Source organism: Lathamus discolor, chromosome 8 (assembly GCF_037157495.1).
Source record: "Lathamus discolor isolate bLatDis1 chromosome 8, bLatDis1.hap1, whole genome shotgun sequence".
Lineage (NCBI taxonomy): Eukaryota > Metazoa > Chordata > Aves > Psittaciformes > Psittacidae > Lathamus > Lathamus discolor.
Genome location: NC_088891.1, coordinates 15,456,249 through 15,476,814, shown reverse-complemented (window position 1 = coordinate 15,476,814; position 20,566 = coordinate 15,456,249). Strand labels below are relative to the sequence as shown.

General features: G+C 37.6%; 1 protein-coding gene across 2 annotated transcripts in view; it reads left to right on the top strand.

Annotated features, from left to right (window-relative positions):
* Positions 1-20,566, top strand: part of ADAM10 (ADAM metallopeptidase domain 10) — a 47,764-nt gene that overhangs the window by 12,954 nt on the left and 14,244 nt on the right. For both annotated transcript variants that reach the window (XM_065688588.1, XM_065688587.1), the window contains exons 3-5: positions 10,804-10,922; positions 12,156-12,314; positions 19,378-19,481. In XM_065688588.1, the coding sequence (XP_065544660.1) occupies positions 10,804-10,922; positions 12,156-12,314; positions 19,378-19,481 (382 nt within the window). The remainder of the gene's footprint in view (positions 1-10,803; positions 10,923-12,155; positions 12,315-19,377; positions 19,482-20,566) is intronic.

Sequence of the window (20,566 nt, the reverse complement as noted above, 5' to 3'; positions counted from 1 at the left end):
GGTGTGTTAGCATACAGCTGTCCAACCTGTGTCTCCTTAACTTCATTGGGAATTTGTTTCAAACCTCCTGTTGTTTAAAATATAACTTGTTATTGCAGATGTAATGAACTAAACCAAACCAGCCTCTATTCAATGCTGAAATACTCGCTTAATAGGACACTGAAACTGCTAAAACTCAGCTATGGATACATATTAATTTCTTTTGAATCATAAACTATGTAGTTTAGATGAGTTGACTTTACTGCTTCACCGGTGGTGCAAAATGTGTTCATTTCTAAACTGAAGGGATGTGAAGTTTTAAAACTTTATTATGTACCATAGCTCTTCCACCTGCCAGTTCATATAGAGTGTTTTAGTGTGGGTTAATTTAAAACTGTATTCCTGAGACTCAGATGCATGCAGAAAAATAAAGGAACTACATCTGTGTAGCATTTAACTGTATTGTCAGTCTTATTACTTAACACATTTCTAGTAACTTATGCTTTCTAATTTTTTTTCTTGATTTGGCCTCTTAATCACCCATCCACACCCATTTCCACCCTCTTGCCTTCATCAGTTGATGACTCTCACCTGGGAAAGTTGCCCATGCAACTTGAGTGAAGAGTTCAATTTTCAAGTGGTACTTGAATGCATGATAATACCTGCTTGTTACTAAATTAAAGATACGTTGAGAACTCCTTTCAGGTGTTTTGTGACGTAGCTACAGGTTTCCTTAGATTTTTACCTAAACTTTTTTTAATACTGTAATCTTTTAAGTTCAGACATTTGCTGGAATTTATGTTCTATACACAATCCTTGTAATATGAGAACTGTCACTGGAAATGCTTGGAAAATTGCTACTTTGTGAATCATACAAATAAAAAGACTTTTTATACAATTATCCTTGTGAATATGCAGGGGGGTTGGACTAGATGATCTTTTGAGGTCCCTTCCAACCCTTGGGATTCTGTGATTCTGTGATTAAAACATGCACTTGCTGAATATTGCTAGGCTCTAGAAAATCTGAGATAGTTTAAAAATATGAGCTTCACTAATGAAAGTGTTGGACTCAAAAGTACTTGCTTTCTTCTGCCATGCTCCAAAATGTAGTAGACTATTATATTTTCAGATTAGTCTGCATGAAATCTTGTAGAGGTTTGAGTTACGATAGTCAGAAACTCGAATATCTTCTAACTAATGATGAAATGCAAGCTTTGCTTCCACTGTGGTAAAATATCAGTGATACTTATTGTTTGTAGTAATCCTTGGTGACCATTAGATGTTTTCCTTCTCTTAGTTTTCTTATTCGCCAGAATGTCCTTGCTTGCTCTTCTGCAACACCACAAGGACATACCCCTATGTATTAATAAAAGCAGGCATCCAGCTCGGCTCTGGAACTTTAGAAATACAGCAGTAGGTGGTTTTTGTAGGGGAAGGAGTTTAAAAAAAAAATCTTGCTATCCTGTCTTTCTTGGGTTTGTATGGGGAGGGAAGGAGAAAAGAATTCTCATCTTCCTGGATCTGTATAAAAAGGTGAATAGTGTGCATGTGGCAAGTCCAGTGGGCACCAAGATTTAGTCATTATTGCTTTAAATAACTTGACAGCTAAAGAGCCTGTTCAGTGCTTTCAAAAAAGGACACTGCGTGCCAGAGTCATGAAGATGCTATAAGGTAAGCTTCCACTTGAGGTTTTTTGCCTCATTATGTCAAAGTGCCAAAAGTAGTGTTTGATCAATAAGCAGCTGCAAAAAGCTGCATCAAGTCTCACTGCTGCTATTGGTAGGGGACTGCAGGTAACCTTTTTTTCCCTGTAGTTAATGAACAGATTTTTGATGATGTCTGTATTATCAAGCATACACTTTGTAAAGCTGTAATATGTTGCAGAGTGACCATGGGATTCACCTGCTAGGTAAAAGTGCTTTAACTGACACCCAGTGTGGAATAAAGTTCAGTAAATAATTGGCTCTTAAATATTCTGCTTCTTTTTACAATGTTTTTCCTTGAGCAGATGAACTTTTATAACAGGGAGAGCTTGCATACTGTGAAAATGTGACATAGGGTCTTAATCTATGCTCACTGTACAATTTGGCAAAGCATTTTTGTGAAGCAGTGTTTGTTGATTGGCTTTAATACTGGTTTTCTGTGAAGATACCTTTTTTCATTATTATTTTGAGCAGCTATCAGTCATACATTATTTGAGCTTTCTGGTGCAGTTTTGGATGGCATGAGTGGACCACAAAATTTTAGAGTTCTTCAGTATGAGGATTTTTTATTCTTGGTTCTTTGTAATCCTTTGCATTGCCTTCAATAGTTGTTGACTCTGTATAGATAAGGAAACTGAAGGAGGCTACCTGCAGAGATGCCGTATTTGATACGTTGAATTTCAAAGGTGACATTCTGAGTGTGCTGCTGTGCTGGCCGAGGTGGACTGAAGTAGCTGAGCTTGGATTAAAGAAGACTTTATATTGTCGCCTTCTGTTTGATACTAAATGCTAGATGTTCTCTTTATGGCATATATTTTTAAGTACTTTTGTAATTGTGCATGCAACATAGTACTCAATTCATGAAGTGGCTTTGTCTTCTATGTTCTGTGAGCCTGTCGGAACATAAAGCAGATTCACTGTTACTGGAGTAATCTGAAAGTTGTTGTGGCCTTGTTTCAGTTCCATGTGCACTTAAGCACGCTCTTAAGAAGTTAGTCTGTTCAAATAGACTGACTGGTTAGCTTCTGTGAAACTTCCGTGAATTTTTTCCATGAGGTTTACTAAGTAAATTTTTTGCAAGGTTTGCTTACTGCAGCTCATTTTGGGCTGTCTGGAATTTAAAAAGAAAAGAATTAAAAATACCTCTGATTCTTACTGTCTCTTTTACAGCTTTACTCAGTACTCTGTGACCATTCTTCAGTCATCCCCCATCTGTTGTACCCTTTAAGTTACATACCTGGGCAAAAAACTAGCCTGGTAAGAGACCAGTAGATCAGGTCTCACTTTCTATACCTCTTTGGTAAATAAACAAACAGGGACCTGAGTTCTTACTCAATTTTAAATTAACTGAATCTAAAAAGTATTCTAGAGGCTGGATCTGTTGGTTACATGTCTTGCATTTTGGTTTAAATACAGTGAGTTGGAATATGTGTAGCCCTTGGCGGGGGTGCGGGGGAAGGCATTTAGTGCTTCACTTAGTTTTTGTCTAGGGGATGCCTGGTTCAGTGGACTGGGGTGACTGATCAGCTGAGACACAGGGTTTCCCAACCATACTTCTAAAATTGGTGTTTATGCTTTAGAACTTCGCTCCTTGGCCAACAGACTTCAATAGGGATAGACTTGTTCTCAAAAAAAAAACATCTTCTTAATATTAAAAGCAGTGGACTTAAATGAAAGTGCTTAAGCTATGTGCTTCATATGTGCTCATATTATTAGCTAGCAGATGTCTTTCTATATCTTTTTTTTTCTAAGAAATCTTCTTTCTAAACTACTTTCTAAGTTTGAATTTGTGTGTTAGCTTTGATACGTTCTGATTTTATTCTAGTCCATCTTTACCCAGTATTTTATCTCATGGGTTTTTTTCATTATGTTAGAACATTGCACTGCATATAAATATTCAACTCTTATGTAAATACAACTGTTAAGGTTATTTTGGGTAAATAGCAAATGAAATGACAGAATCTGCGCTTAACTTCCAAAAAAAGTTTTACTGGGGAGGGGGGGAATATCAATCTCGGGTAAAAACTCTTCTGCTCTTAAAATCTCTACATCATATTCTTCAGGACAGAAATACTTGAATGACTTTATTAGAATATAAATTAGTCAACATGTAGATACTTGTAATCCTACTTGGATGGTTTCTGTTTTCTGAGATAGCGTACATGTTTGCAGCTATGTATACCAAGAATAATCAGTGGCAAATTGTTTAGGATGAAGATTGTGTCCTCAGCTGTTTCCTAGAATAACAAGCTTAGCAAGTCTGACTTCTGAAGGTCAGGAAAGAAATCTCTGACTATCACAAGTGCCACCCTAGAGGTGTGGATGGAAAACAAACTTAAGCTGCTGCAAGAATTCTATCTGGGATTGCTGAGTGTTGCAATGCTGTAGAGATTGTTTTTTAGATAAATACTTAGGAGATGATAATACCCTGTAACTGCATCCAGTTGGGTAATAGATTGATAAACCTGGAAACCCTATCATGTTCTGTTTCAAAGCTATGTTTTCTTTAGTGTCAGTAGCAGGCCCATGGGAACTGACAGTTAAATGATGATGGAATGTGTTGTGCAGATTTAATAGTAAGTGAAAACAGTGTAAAAAATAATAATATCCAGAATTGTGATGGTTCTATAGACTTAGCTTCAGTAGCTTAGGCTCACCATTAAGTTGTTAAGCTGTCTTCTATTTAATATAGCTCAGGGTTGGAGCGAGTCTGACAGCCTGTGAGAAATGAGTTTACATTTTGATGCCTCATGTGGAAGCAGTAAGAAAGAAGCGCTCAAATTATTCTCCCCTTCCATTTATAGACCCCCTTCCATTTTTCAGAGAAGAGTCTTTGACTTCTTAAATGGGAAAAGTAAGGATAAAAGACCTGCACTTCAAGCAGAGTAGTATCTTCTAGATCCTGACTTGTGAGGAGGCTCATGGAGGCACTGCTGCAAAGATTTTTCTGGTTCCTACTGAGAAGAAAAAAGTATGAACCTACGTGGACTCTCCTTATACTGGAGTCACCTTCCATGCTGCTGCCAACCTGTCACTTTTTGTTCCCTTTTTCCAGCCACTTCTTCCAGCAGTGGAGTAACTCTTCCATCTCCTTTCCTTTTTTATATCTCCTCTGGTCACTGAATGCTTTTGCCTGCTCAGCCTGCCACTGGTTACAGCAGTTTGACTGAGGAAAGGTAGGAAAGGGAAAGCACCAAGAGTGCCCTTTTGTGTTCCACTGGTAGTAGCTCTTTCTTCCACTTTTGGAGAAGTCTGCAGACTTGCCATCAGTGTCCCAATATATTGGACATTTCATCATGGCGAAATAACTGATCTTAGAAGGTAAGTCAAAATAAATGGAATAATAGATTAAGCATTAACTCTTACATGTACACCTTTATGTTCATTTTACCAAGTGCTGTCAGTATATACACACAGTTTTTGTATTTCTCTAAAGTACTTGCTCTGTGATTAGAGCATGGGATTGCTGTAACTCATGCCCATGGAAACTACTGGATTTCAGCTAATCATGGTGTTCTCAACATTTTTTCTTCAATTATCACTGAGTTGCTATGGGTACATACTTGGAAATCAGACATAGTCTCCCTGAGGTAAGCTAAAGTGAATTCAAAATCCCCCTCTTGATAGTCTTTAGGGTGCTGCCATTAATGAATAAGATGTAGTTTATAATCAGAACAGATTGTATATAACAATGTAAACAGTTTTAGTAAAAATTCTGCCTTCAACCAAATGAGCTACCATACAGTAATCAAGTGATGGTCCATTACCATGCTAGTTTTCAGGTAAGTCTGAGACAGGAGCAGAAACAAGTAAGAAAGGTCAAAACGTGGTCTTAATTGATTTAATTCTATTCTAGAGACCACTAAGGCTGGGAAATGTCTTGTGCAAGGTAGTAAATGTGTAAATAAGAAAAACATTTTTCTGGAAATAGTTAATCTTCTGCCTGGTGTGTAGCTAGTCTAGGGAATAGCTTAGTTTATATTGGTGCTGGTATACAGAACTTGATGTATGCTGTAGAAATGGTAATTGCCAAATGTCTTATTTGAAGCCTTATTTTTTCCATTGTGGCTAGTTTTAGAAACTATATTCAGGAACAATACAGAAAAATTTGTTGAACTTCTCTGGAGACTCCTGTGCTTAAAAGAATCATGGAGTTCCTGGATTTAAGCCAGGAAAGAAACCTGAGATGCATTCTCTTCTGCATCATTATATTTGTTTTAAGAAAGGGGAAGAAATACAAGTTTGAAGAAATTCAGAGTGAATGTTAGGGAAACTTAGATGTTGGGTGAGATACTGAAATATACTTTGTAGGGCCTTTGAAGGTGTTTCTTACTGAGAAATTAAAGTGAACTGGACTGGGGAGTGAGGTCCCTGCCAACTCTCCATTTGTTTGAATAAGTCATTGCACTTTCAAGTCTCCCCACCTATAAACTGGCATCTTTTTAGTGCAATGCATTTCATTGACGTTTGTAAGTAGTACATCAAGATGTCTCTGCATATTGAGAAAGTAAATTCTGGTTTTATGGCTGTAGGCTTTGTGCAATATATAGGGGTTTTAGATTTGCCATTGCTTAAAGTTTGGTGATTTGTTAAATTTGTTAATTCTTGGAAGTAGAGGTGAATATATGCTTGTTTTCCATGCCCAAGTTGCCTCTCATTTCCCCCTCCCATTTTTGGTTGTGGAGAACTAGAGGAAGGTTTGTCACTTCACTTTTAGTTATTAAAAGGATGAACAGTTCAGACAGATAATGCTGTTTCCATCAAGCATGTTGGAATGATTAGGAAAAGACCTGTTTAAAAATAGTTGTGAGATGATCAAGTTATCTAATGGTTTAACTAAATTCAGAAATTAATGGTCAGAGACTTGTTTCTGTGAAACACAGCTGTATTTTTGTACTTAAGATAGTTCTCTGATCCTGCAAAATAAGCTTTTATTAATGATTAATTAACAGCACAGGTTAGAATTGGTTGTGTTATGTACCAATGCAGAAAGTAAGAAGGGGGTGAATTAAAGAATTATAAATAGAGGCTTCTTAATTTTAAAACTAGCGAAACTTTGTATTTGTATATACAACTTCTAACAGTCCATTTTAAAGTGATAGGGTAATATTTATGGAAGGTTATCTCACCCAGAAGGAATAACCATACTTCTGAAAGATAAGTGAGTTGGGGCTTGGTGTTTTTTTGTTTGGGGTTGGGTTGTTTTTTTTTTTTTTACTCTCCCTTTCTCCTCCCCCTGCCCACACCTGCTTTTTTCACCAGGAAAAAGTAATTTTCACCCTAATAAGTGCTTTTGTTAGGATTAGTAGATACTCCCCTTCATCACAGGGGCAAAATGACTGACTGCTTATGGTAAGAGTCTTCTGTCAGCTATTAGAGAAGGGAGGAGAGCTCTTGTAATTTAACTTCAGTTTAGATGCACTTGAAGAGAGTGTGATCCATCTTTTGTAACTCTGGAGAACTCGGTCACTGCGAAGACTCAAACTAAAATGGAGTTTTATCTCTGTAACACCTTAATGTATTGCAACCAAAGTGAGTGGAGCTTTTTGGAGTACTTGAATGAAGTTCATCAAATATCTGTCAGTGCTGGTCCTAACTTTTTTTCCTGCCTGTTCATTTCAAATTTCTCTCCAAAAGATCCACACAAGGTGGCTGAAAGGAGTTCTCCCCTGCCTGCTCTCCCCCCACCTTGAAAAATGTACTGCATAATATTGTAGCATTCTGTCCTATGGTGATGGGCTGGGTTGATTGTTAATGTTATCTCATCATTATCATGAACTAAAAGTCAGATTTACAGAGCAAATAAAGAGATTAATTTAAGAATAATACTTTTTATTTATATGTCATAAGTGCTTGATGTCTGTTAAAAAATATGCCTTTCAGTGTGGGTGTGGATAGCTGTTGTTGTCTGGTGTGTTCTTCAGTGGCTCAAATGCTCAATCGCAACTGTAGTGAACTATTTCTTCCTTTTTAATAACAGACTCTGCCCTCGTACATACATACTGAAACTACAATACAAGCACTGGTTGACTTGCAAAAAGCCTAAGAGTCACAGGGAACTGCTGAAATTTAACCTTCCCCATATACCAGCCACGTCTCAGAATTTCATAACCTCATTGTAGATAATGCATCACCAGAGGAGAATTTTTGCTTTGAAGCTTTATTAACAGTGGCAACAACAATAGTAAATAATGATAGTTTGTGAAGTACTGTTTGAATTACTAGTCAACATGAGTCACTAGAGCCCATATCAGGTTTTAAGTGTAGGCTTGGCTTTTTTCTTTGATCTAGAATTCTGCATCTTAATGTACAGTTGTACTTAACAATGTAGTGTTATTTAATGTGCAGGTGAAGGCAGAAGATATATATTGTATATGCTTCAGCTATACTAAAAAGTAGTTAGGTTTAATCAATGAATGAAGACCTTGGGCCCACTGTAGGAGAGGATCTGGTTTGAGGCCATCTTAAAAATCTGAACATGCACAAGTCCGTGGGACCTGATGAAATCCATCCACGGGTCCTGAAGGAGCTGACAAATGAAGTTGCTAAGCCACTGGCCATCATATTTGAAAAATCATAACAGTTAGGTGAAATTCCCGACGACTGGAAAAAGGGAAATAAAACTCCCATTTTCAAGAAGGGGAAAATGGAAGACCCGGGGAATTACAGACCAGTCAGTCTCACCTCTGTGCCTGGCAAAATCTTGGAGCACATTCTCCTGGAAGGCATGCTAAGGCACATGAAAAACAACAAGGTGCTTGGTGACAGCCAGCATGGCTTCACTAAGGGGAAATCCTGCCTGACCGATTTGGTGGCCTTCTATGATGGGTTTACAGAACTGATGGACAGGGGTAAAGCAATTGACGTCATCTACGTGGACTTGTGCAAAGCGTTTGACGCTGTCCCACACGACATCCTTGTCTCTAAATTGGAGAGACATCAATTTGATGGATGGACCACTCGGTGGATAAAGAACTGGCTGGATGGCCGCACACAAAGAGTTGTGGTCAATGGCTCAGTGTCCAGCTGGAGACCGGTAACGAGTGGTGTCCCTGAGGGATCGGTGTTGGGACCAGTCTTGTTTAACATCTTCATCACTGACATGGACAGTGGGATTGAGTGCGCCCTCAGCAAGTTTGCTGATGACACCAAGCTGTGTGGTTCGGTTGATACGCTCGCTGCAGGGAAGGGATGCCATCCAGAGGGACTTCAACATGCTTGTGAAGTGGGCTGATGCCAGCCTTACAAAGTTCAACCATGACAAGTGCAAGGTCCTACACCTGGGTCAGAGCAATCCCAGGCACAGCTACAGACTGGGCAGAGAAGAGATTCAGAGCAGCCCTGCAGAGAAGGACTTGGGGGTGCTGGTCTATGAGAAAATGAACATGAGCCGGCTTCAGTGTGCGCTCGCAGCCCAGAAAGCCAACCGTATCCTGGGCTGCATCAAAAGGAGCGTGACCAGCAGGTCGAAGGAGGTGATCCTGCCCCTCTGCTCTGCTCTTGTGAGACCTCACCTGGAGTATTGTGTGCAGTTCTGGTGTCCTCAGCATAAAAAGGACATGGAACTGCTGGAACAAGTCCAGAGGAGGGCCACAAGGGTGATCAGGGGACTGGAGCACCTCCCATATGAAGATAGGCTGAGAAAGTTGGGTCTGTTCAGCCTGGAGAAGAGAAGGCTGCGTGGAGACCTCATAGCAGCCTTCCAGTATCTGAAGGGGGCCTATAGGGATGCTGTGGAGGGACTCTTTGTCAGGGACTGTAGTGACAGGACAAGGGGCAACAGGTTAAAACTTAAACAGGGGAAGTTTAGATAGGATATAAGGAGGAAATTCTTTCCTGTTAGGGTGGTGAGGCACTGGAATGGGTTGCCCAGGGAGGTTGTGAGTGCTCCATCCCTGGCAGCATTGAAGGTCAGGTTGGACAGAGCCTTGGGTGGGATCATTTAGTGTGAGGTGTCCCTGCCCATGGCAGGGGGGTTGGAATTAGATGATCTTAAGGTCCTTTCCAACCCCAGCTATACTATGATTCTGTTCTATGATTCTAACTTTATATTGTGGCACTTGAGTTATTTTGCTGTTAACACAAATGGATACTAGTCTTCACTATGGAAAGTCAGATCTAATGTTAGTGTACTGTGTGTGCTGAGAATTTGGTCACAGTTTTTTAGATGACTGACACAGATGTAGTCGACTTACAGAGTTACTTGCTGTGTAATAAATTGCTGACATAACTATAATATTCCTTCAATTTTGTGATAGTGCAGAAAGAGGAAAATATAGGAAGAAAATCAAGACTAAAATTGGAATGACTGAAGTTTCAGAACTTCACTGATCTGTATTTGCACTATGTTTTATACAAAATTTAAAAGAATACCAAATGAAACTCTGAAGCAAGCTAATGGTGGTCACCAGTATGAATTCACACAATGACAGGCATTTTAAACACTTCAGTTACATTGCTTGACTTCACTGAACCAAACTTTTGGTTTTGTGTAAAGAAAATGTGGTTTCATGTAAAATAGCAGCAGGATTTGCATCAAAGAACACAGTACTGTAATTTGAACAAGACCATTCAGTGAATAAAGTCGTTACGCCGTTATGCATGTAACTACCAGTGTAAGTATTTTTGTACTAAATGTTGTTGCCCATCTTATTTTTTGGAGTTTCGATTGAAATGGTAATTAGCTCACCTACATTTCATTTACACTACTTAAATGTTGGCAATGAAAGTGAAATAAGCTGATGGTTGCTTTTCTGCTCCACAGTGCTGTAAAATAAGATAGTTGCCTTTTGCCTTAGGCTACATCTGTGTCTTCTGGAGGAATGGAAACAAGTGTATAGTAAAAGTCAGCATTTTAGATTTATGCATTTAAGTCTAACCCTTTTTACTGGGTTACATTTTGTAAATTTAGCTACTTGTGTCAAAAGCATCTAAATAATCTTGCTTAAGAAAATCCTTCTAGGCTGTGGTCTAATTCTCATATAGTGTAAACATTTTATATAGATAAATTTTATGTGGTCTGCAAATTGTTTGCCTGAAAATCTTGGTTAGAAATACTTTGCTTAGTGCTTTTGTAATTGAAGCTCAAAGCCAACTTACTGTCTTGTTTTATTCACTTTAGACACTTCAACCTGCGAATGAAGAGAGATACCTCTCTTTTTAGTGATGACTTTAAAGTACAAATATCAAACCAACTAATTGATTATGATACCTCCCATATTTACACTGGACATATTTATGGTAAGTACAACATTTTAAAATGGGTAAAAGTGCAGTCATTTTAAATAGGAGGGCTTTTTAATTGTACATGCAAGAAATTAATATCTGTATGAGTAGGGTTACCTGTATTATTAAACTTTAACAATGTATCTGTATTATTAAACTTTAATAATGCATCTAAAGGAATTTAAACTCCAGCTGTTTTTATTCTTATATGTCACACTTAAAAATGAGTACTAATAATTTTCATATCCATAGAACTTGAACTTCAGCTGTTTATGAACATAATCTTTGTAGAACTCTGCATTATTAAAAAAGGACATCTGCACTTAAAAAATTAGGTACTGTTCTTAGTTTAAAGGAGCTTAAGGAATATGGAGCTACCATCATTAAGGGTAATATACCTGATTTCAGTAAATACAAAATATAAAATTTATTAGAAAGGAAGGAGAATTAAGGAAAAATAGATGAAAAGAGAAGGATCAAGACTTTGTCCCTCTTCATACAGTCTGGTTCTGAAAGGAATCTTAACTGCTTCCTGAAGCTCTGTTAGTAATGTAAGTAAAGTCTTGAAATGTTGGGTTGTTTTTTTTTTTAAACTGGGAAAGAAGTATACAGGCTTAGCACTTAAAATGAGTCTATGTAGACTAATTTACCAGTTGACTTAAGTTAAGACTAAGTTTAAGTTTTAAGAGCGTTATCCTTGAAGAGAAAAATGGATGCCTTGGGAATTTTTTCTTTGAAAGGTTGCACTCTGATTTATTATTATTATCATTTTTATAATTGTATGAATAGATGTAGAAGAACAGGACTTGGATATATGTGCTCTGTATGTGACAGCTTTAAAATACCGAGTTGAATTCTTAATTATATGCGTCTTAAACATGTCACTTATGGACCTGATTAGGAAGCTATTGCATTTGGTAACTGGTTTTGGGATAACTGTATGTCTTAACTATTGAACAATCTTAGTCTTTAAAATTCAGACACAAACTTCAGCAAGTCGTACTGCTGTTACTCAGAATCTTACTGTTACATAATTCATATAGGTTTTAGCAGTTGTGAGCTGGGGCACAATCAGTGTAATGATGCAAGTATCATTCTTCAGCATTGACTGCTTAACACGTTTAGTAGTGTGTATGCTTGAAGTTTGCACAGGACTGAAAGCTTAAAAGTGGGTATAAGAAGGTATAAAAGGTATACCTTTATATAGAAAGATATATAATCTCTTAATGCACATTTTTTCTTTAACAGGCGAGCAGGGAAGTTTTAGCCATGGGTCTGTTATTGATGGAAAATTTGAAGGATTCATCCAAACGCACAGTGGGACCTTTTATATTGAGCCAGCAGAGAGATATATTAAGGACAAAACTCTTCCGTTCCACTCTGTCATTTATCATGAAGATGATATCAGTGAGTCCATCCATTTTTGCTATAGATAATTATTTTTTTATTGAATGTCAAAACCTGTAAGCCATTTGTAAGCATCAAATGAACCTTTGCCTGCGTATGACATTGAATCATGCTGTCCTGACATGATTCATACACAGTTATGGTCTGAAAGAGATTTATGGGAAACCAAGCCAGCGTGAGTCTTCCTTATTCTGCCATTTTAAGAATTCTTTAAGAGTATAAGCAGTGTATTTTTATACTCAATGGATACATGTTTCTTTTGAAAAATGCATTCTTTAAATGCTCTATACTGAGTGTTTTTTTCTTGGGAACTGGAAAATAAAGGGTAATTAGTGTTCAAGTAACTACATGTTCACTTACATCTAGTGAAGGTGGTACTTGTGGGAAACAAGAGCTTCTTCTGTTTACATAGTCATAATTCCCTTCAGATATCTCTTTAGAAGATATGTTGACACCCAGTATGTCCCGTTTTACACAGTAGATGGTGGATATGTACAGAGAAAACTATTTGAATTTGAACAGGGTAGCCGCAGAAGTCTAGTCTTAGTTGAAATGCCCAGCAGGATGAGAAAGTACCATGGAATACTTCTACACCTTCTGAACTGGTGCATTAGGGTTCTCCTCCACTCCACCTGCCTTTTTACGTATTATCAGCCTTCAGCTGTAGTATAAGTAGTTTGTATTTGATGCTTAAAGTACCTTTATGCTGAACCCAAAATATACGGCAATTAAGTTGTGATTCCAGCTTTAAATTCTTCAAAGTAGGTTTTGGCAGAGTCATTCTAAGATTACATTTTGAATATTGAAGCTAGCAAGTTGTGTGTTACAAGCTCACTTCATGTAGGACTTCAGTCTTGCTTAAAAATCAGTTTAAACTATAACTTCATTTAAAAGCTCGTCCCATCAGGCCATTGTTCAAAGTGTAGAAGACTGGAGTTTGAAGTCCCGTTTGAAATTGGATGAGCAGTCTTGGGTTAGGTCATTAAAATTACTTGAGCTACTCGTGATTATTTTCAAAGTATGTCATAATGAAACTGTGTTATGAAATGTCAAAAATAAGATAGATGGGAAAAATCCCTGCTTGTGACTTGGCTGTATACATTATAATTTTCTCTGTGCTGTAAGCCAGTGAAAGACAGGGTTGTTGCATAATACTCTCTCTGGTTACTACTCTTGCATGAATACAGTGAAGAGAAATGATCTTTCTCTTTTAAAAAGTCAGCAAATACTGTTTACTTTTTTTCTAATTGAATAAAGCTTCTGGAATACAGCTGTATTTTGCATTCAGTGGCAATATGTATGCTGTCTTCAAGTATGTTAAAATTGCTGTAAGCTAGCAGATATGCTTGTCCTTCCTGTTACACCATTCTGTAAATATGATTACTAACACAAAATCCAATAGAAGTTGCAGAATTTCAAAGGGCTTCTGAATGAACACAGTTCCTGAATTTTATGTACATTGTGAGCTACACTTGTTTTCTGACTGACTGAGTGTATGTCTTCCTGGTGCATACAAGACCCATATTTGAGAATAAAGTAACTTAATAGGGTAGTGTTCCATATACTGCCTTCAATTCCCAAAGAGAAGTTGCAGCATGCATTTAATTTTCGGCTCTACAGAGCATTGCAGATGGAAGTCTGAGAAGACTGTTTGCCTTGCTAGCTGCTAGTGGAGTATTACGTGGTTTGCTGTAACAGGAGAGTAGTGTGGAAAAGTAATGAGAACCTCACAGAAGCCTGAAATGAAACTGTAAGACGCGTCTCTTATAACATATATTTCTTATATTTCTGTGAATAATTTGAACATACTTCTAAATTCTTTGGTACGTCTTGTAGGTCTCACCAAACCGTTCAATTCACTGCTTGATAGTGGAATACTAGACTACCACTTACATAGCACTTTCTGTGAATAAGTCACTGTCTGCTTTACAAAGGGTTTTATTAATCCTGTTGTAGAAAACAGAGGGGAGGAGGGAAGTAAAGGGACATAAGGCAGTAAAGTGATTTACCCAGTTTCCAAAGGCTAAGACAAGCAAGAAGATTGTCTTGTGTCACCCAAGCTGTGTGGGTGACTAAAAATACTCTCTTACGACAGAAATTGAACTGTACCTTAAAGAAACAGAATTTGACTTTAGGAAAGTTAGTGTTGTTAATGTTAGTATTGTTTTGTAGAAGTGATCTCTGTTGTAGGAAGAAATGGATCGTTTGAGAGATGGAAGAAACTAGTGATGAAATTGGTTCATATTAATGTGTTATTAAAGTGAATGGGAGCAGGATATGAATTTTTTAACTGCTTAGGTGATGCTATGTTGGCTTACACTGGTTTTCCTCTTGAATCTAGTGCATAAAAATTATCAGAAACAAAATCAGTTTATCAGAGGGGATTCTCTAAACCTATTCTGGAGAGCCACATGGAAGCAACGATACAATACAGCTTCCAGATTGCCAAGTGAACAACTACTGCCGCTTGCTCAGTGTGGTTGAAAACAGCCCATCCTGGAGCTATGTCTGAGTGGCACTGTTTGGAAATGTGCCACTGCCAGTGGATGCTGTCCATATACAGTCTGATGTGCATGCATACTGACTGTATAATTTAATTTTTTTCATTGGTATCCTAGAGGCCTCTAGGATTTCTGTGGTCTTCAATATCTGGAGTATGTAACTGCTCCTGTCACTTTCTGAATGGTGCTTTTGAGGCTGATTTTTTTTCTTTTCATGTGTTATTTTTGCATTGAACTGCAGCTCCAAAAAAACCCAACAATAACTAAAAAAACCCTAAGCTTTACAGTAGCTTTAAAAATAAAAACAAGCATGCAAATCTGTTGTTATTGCTCTAATCTAAAGCTAACTTTTGTGAAACAGTCAAACCGCTGGTGTCTTACACAGAACAAAAATGCTAACATTTCTAACCCAGGAGAGACGGGGGAAGAAGTCATCTTTGCTTTAATTTGGGATATGTTTTGGTCACCCATGTTTCAGCCTTTTGAAACAATATGCTTTTTAGTGCTTTTCAGAAATCACAATGCAACATATGATTAGCATCTCAATGAGTTCTTATTCAGTAGTTAAACAAAAGGAGGTTTTTGTAAGTGGGGATTATATTGTCAACTTTATAAGGCAGCTTTTGTCTGTTACAGTGGATGTGGTGACCAGTGGAAGGCAGCCTTCTATTCATGACTTGAAACACAAGTTGAATGATTTTTAGTTTCTAAATCACTCTTGGTCAAACCGTTTTATATTTTAGTTCTAGAAAGATGCAAATTGCTATTTTCATTAAAATATTTTGGAAACTGTTAAGGATTAGGCTTTCATTGGAACTGTATTTATTTCAATTATATATGCTTTAAATGTACCCCTGAGTTCAGGCTGTAAAATACAAAATCTGTGTTTCCTCAAATCGACAGTGGACGCGAAAATCCTGTTCAGACCTTCAGGAATATAAACATGGTCTTTTAATCACCTTTATCATCTCGAAAGAGCTGTACAGCCGAGAACAGGAAGTCAAGTATCGTGTAATTCTGGAAAGCCCTAGCTCCTGAATGAACTGACCATTGCAGCCTATGTGTTAGTGAGAATTTGGCTTCCTTTTTTTTTTTTTCATATCATGGTTGTCAGTTTAATAATGAAGGTCACTTGGCAGTTGTCATGGGAGCACAGTGTAACCGACTGCTTAGAATGCAGTTGGTAATAAGGCGGGGTTTTTGTATCTGCTTAAAGTTAGATTTTGTTCTGACAGTATTGCGTTTGCTAGAATTGGGCACATCTCTATGGTGGCTGCAGTACTGGATTTTCAGCATTTTTAATAGACGTTTGTTATGCCCTTGCCCCAGTCCAGGATCCAATAAGTAGCTGACCTAAATGCTTAACAGATCACCCTATTTACTGACAACTAGAAGAAAAAAAGTCATGTGACCAGGAATTGTTGTGGGTAGGTGCCTTTCTTAAAAAGCATCTGTAGTTGTATATATAACTATGAATGATCTGCTGTCTAGTTAGAAAAAGATGTCAGTGTCAAAGTCTGAAATGTCAGGATTGAGGCGGGAGGAGTTAGGTTTGTTACTGTTACATTGTTCACAGTTTTAACATTTTGTCAGGATGTTCCGTAATTGAAATTGGAAAATGGGAACCGGGACAATATGGGAAAAGAAAAATAAAGCATTTGTTTTGCTTGAGGATTTTTCTCTAGTTAGAGCATTGGTCCTGTCATTAAAATCTTCTTTTAGAGATCTGATGGGAAGTAGGCTTCCAGTTTTTTCTCAACTCTGCATTCACTGTAAGTGATCATTTAATGATAAAGGCACGTGTGTTCTCTGAATCAGTTCACAGGGTTGTGGTAGGGATAGACTGAGAAGCTGTTGATCCCCAAAAGCTGGCAGAAGGCTGTTCCTCTCAAAGCATTTAAAAGCATCACAAGAACATGGACCAGATTTCTGTGATGTGGGTCAAAATTGCCCAAGTCATCTGACACCATGTAGTTCCTGATTAGCTCCAGATATTTAAATCTGGAACTGCAGAAGGGGATGATAGAAATAGGAATTCTCAAAACATGAGGAGGGAACAGTGCCTTCATGGTTCGAGGTAATGCATCATTTGTCAAAAGAAAGCTTTGTATGCAACTCTGTAGGCTAGACATGGTTCCAAAGTGAACTATCTTATTATTACCTGCCTCCTGTGGTTAGTAGAGTGTATTCAAATCTGTACCTGGTGAATTTGTCTTTTCCAATGCATGCTAAACCTTGGCAATCGCTGCTGCAGACTGTTTCATGTTCTTTTAACTGACTTAACATGTTTCTTACTAGATTATGACTTTTTAAGTGAGAAATATGTGTTCAAATTGCAGGAAGTCAGTATTAAAAATGTATTAAGGGATTTCCTAACATCTTTGGGGAAACAAAATACAGAGGAAAGGCTGCTTATTTTGTGTGTAATGCACTGAGAACACTTATTTCTAGTACTGCTCTGCAATTGTCATAATGCTGCATTATGACATGAATAGAAGTGGTGATAGCAGAAAATGGTATTTTGTACTAGTGTAAAGTATGCTGTGCAGCCATGTTTCCAGTTAATTTCTGTGGATTCCTGCAGTTACCAACTGCAGGAGTTGCTTCAAAGCTACACTGGTTCATGTAGATGAAGGGTGCTTATGGTGAGGCAGAATTGTCCATTATTCCCACCCTTGTCTAATGTCCTTTTGTTGCAGGGATAAGTGGTTGGTGATGTAGTGGGTAATGAGAATTTTAGCAAAGTTAAATACAGTAGGTTTTTCTTTTTCTTTTAACACTATGATGGGGAAAAAAATAGTGGCGATGAGGGGAAGGGTCATATCTGTAATGCTTTGCTATTCAATCCCATCTAGTGATAGTAAACAGGATCCCAAAAAATACAGATGACTTCAACAGTGAGTGGTACTTTTTGTTTAATATTGGCTCTAGCAAAGCCTGTGTTCCATTACACTGCTAACCAAATCAGGTGAGGTTGCTGCAGTAAGAGGGTTTTTTTTTCTTTTTCTCTCTATTCTTCTGGCACTGTGGTAGGGCTGACCATACTGTCAGATGAAATTGTACCAGAGTACATACTCTTAAGGGTGTATCTGCTGTGTTCCAGCTGCTAAAAGGCTTTGATTTCACAGAACCAGACTAGAGCGAGTCAAGGGTAAAATCCCTTAAAATGCATATAATGTGGACATCAGGTCCTTGGTGCCAGGTCTGAAGCTTTATAAATCTACTCTGATCTCTATGTTCTATTTACTCTGTAATTCTGGATGCTCACACTTTCAGAAAAAGAAGGGGGGGGGGGAACGGACGTTTGGTAAACAACACCAACAAAAAACAACTGAAAAGCAACCCACCACCAACTCCCCCAAAACAACAAACCTTGGTATAGTTTACACATTTCTGACAAAACCTGCACCCCCTTGATGAGATGGTAAAACTGTGGTTTGCCCTACAGAAACTAATTCCTTAAGTATTTGCATATGTGGCTCCCATAATCTGTGCTTCATTACCTCTTACTGGGACGCCAGTTTATAATGGGATCTAGTCTGCAGAGAAGCTGCAGGGGCAAAACCTCTTACCTTTAGTACTTCTTATCTCCAGAGGAAGCTTCTGCAAGTATGGGTTGCTTATAAATCTCCAATTGGTACTAACAGTCAAAACCTAACCATATGTGCCTAAAACACATTATATGGCTAATGAGAGCTGCATTGACAAGCACTGAAAGAATGATGGTAAGCAGCCAATTGTATGATATTCTCACTGAGCCAGTTTGAATCTCCAGCATGGAGTTTTGTTTTACTTTACTCTAAGTTCTAAATACATCTGTAAATTTTGTAATCTGTAGTTCTGTAAGCTTTAAAATTATACTCATGCATACACACGAATATATGCATACACACACTGATTTCTTATCCTTAATTGTGCTGTTTACTTTCCAGAATGGAAATCATACATTTTATCTTGTCAGTCACATTGCTAGCAAACTCGTGATTCTAGAATTGTAGAATTGAGTTTGAGACCAAGGATCATCCGAGTTTCTGTTCTTGTGGGTTGGTTGTTAATTTGCATAATATACAATATTTTCAAAAGTTCTGTGGAAGATGAGGAAAGCAATAGTGTCCTCTAGGAACGTTAGCAGGGTTTCTTAGTTTTAGTTTGCCACATAGAATAAAGAGAACCTTTATCGTATCTGAGCAATCTGTAATATATTTGATCTGTAATAATTTTCTATTGTGAGTTCACTTTTTTAAGGCTGCTGTTAGCTCAAGTTCATTGGTACAGCTGTATAAATAATAGCTCTTATGCTAGATGTTGCTGCTCATATTTTCTTTTGCTATCTATAAGAAAACAATGTTAAGAAGCAATAGTCAATTCTGTTTGTAAAACTAAGAATGTATCTTGGTAGAAATGTTTAATGAAAGAAACAGCAGCGTAAAGCTTTAATGTTAGAATGTTTCCCTCAAACCACACGAGCAATATTGGGTACATACTGAGTGAGTTGGAGTGATACAGCCATGTTTTGCTTGTACTTGGAATTTGAAAATTCAACCTGGCCTTCCTCTTTTTAGAATATCCACATAAATATGGACCACAAGGAGGCTGTGCAGATCATTCAGTATTTGAAAGAATGCAGAAGTACCAGATGACTGGTATAGAAGAACCAATAACAGAGGTACAACATAGACTAATGGATTATGTTGATTAGAAATTAGTGTAATAACTTTCTATTTCTTGTATGTTGTCTCTTCTACTTTTGGTTGGTCATCATTCCCCAGCATTGTGAGGTACTTCAATTATTGCTAGAGGTTTCTTATTAATGTATTTTTCCAAATTCCTTTTCTCATTGCTTCTTTAGCATAGATGTGCTAGCTCATAGTCTTAATGAATCCTACATCATCTCAAATTTTTCAGCAATTGGAACTTTAGATGGATGTGGAAATCCAGCTTGAGATATATACTCTATATACTTGAGATATATACTCTATGTATCTGAGATAAGTACTCAATATGCTTTATTGCAGTTGAGAAGGAGAGTTTCAAAATCCTTTGATCTCTAAGTAATATATTGGTCCTTAAAGAAAAATAACTTCCAAATTTTCAAGTTATGTTAATATAGCACACTTGTAATATCTGAGTGTTTTTACTGGTAAATGAAGTGGTAGGAGTGGGAGGGTTTTAGTAGCAATATTGAAAGATTGAAGGGGTTACCACAAGCTACAGATTGCCAGTAATAAGAGGTAGGTGGTCTGTGGTCTGCAGGTTTTTTGCCTTCTGGTTTGCACTGCTTGTCATAAAACTGGATCCCCCCTTTTACAGTATAGTAATAACTCAGTAAGTTGAGTTTCTCTTGGCTATGTTCCAAACTCTTCCAAGTTTTGGCATTGTTTTGTGGTGTCACTTAAGTGTATGCCAACTAAACTAGCAGTATGTCTTGTTAAATAGCATCAACGACTTAAAGTTTTATATTGTGACTCCTAAATTATCAACGGTATTACACAACTGGGTATTGGTAACAGTAACGTGCTTTCCCAAAAATTTACTTTTAAAACTTCATGGAGAGAGTAGGCCATCAACTTATGAATGAGGCAAATGTGTTAGCAGATACTGTTCTCACAAGCATTATTTTAACTTCATGTTACTTCATTTACCATTTGTTTCTTGCCGAAGTGCTTAAATGTTTGTGTTTGCTGAAGTAGCCAACTAAGGTAACTACACTGTGAAATAACTTGTGTTGGGGAGGGCGCATTTAAGTCCCAC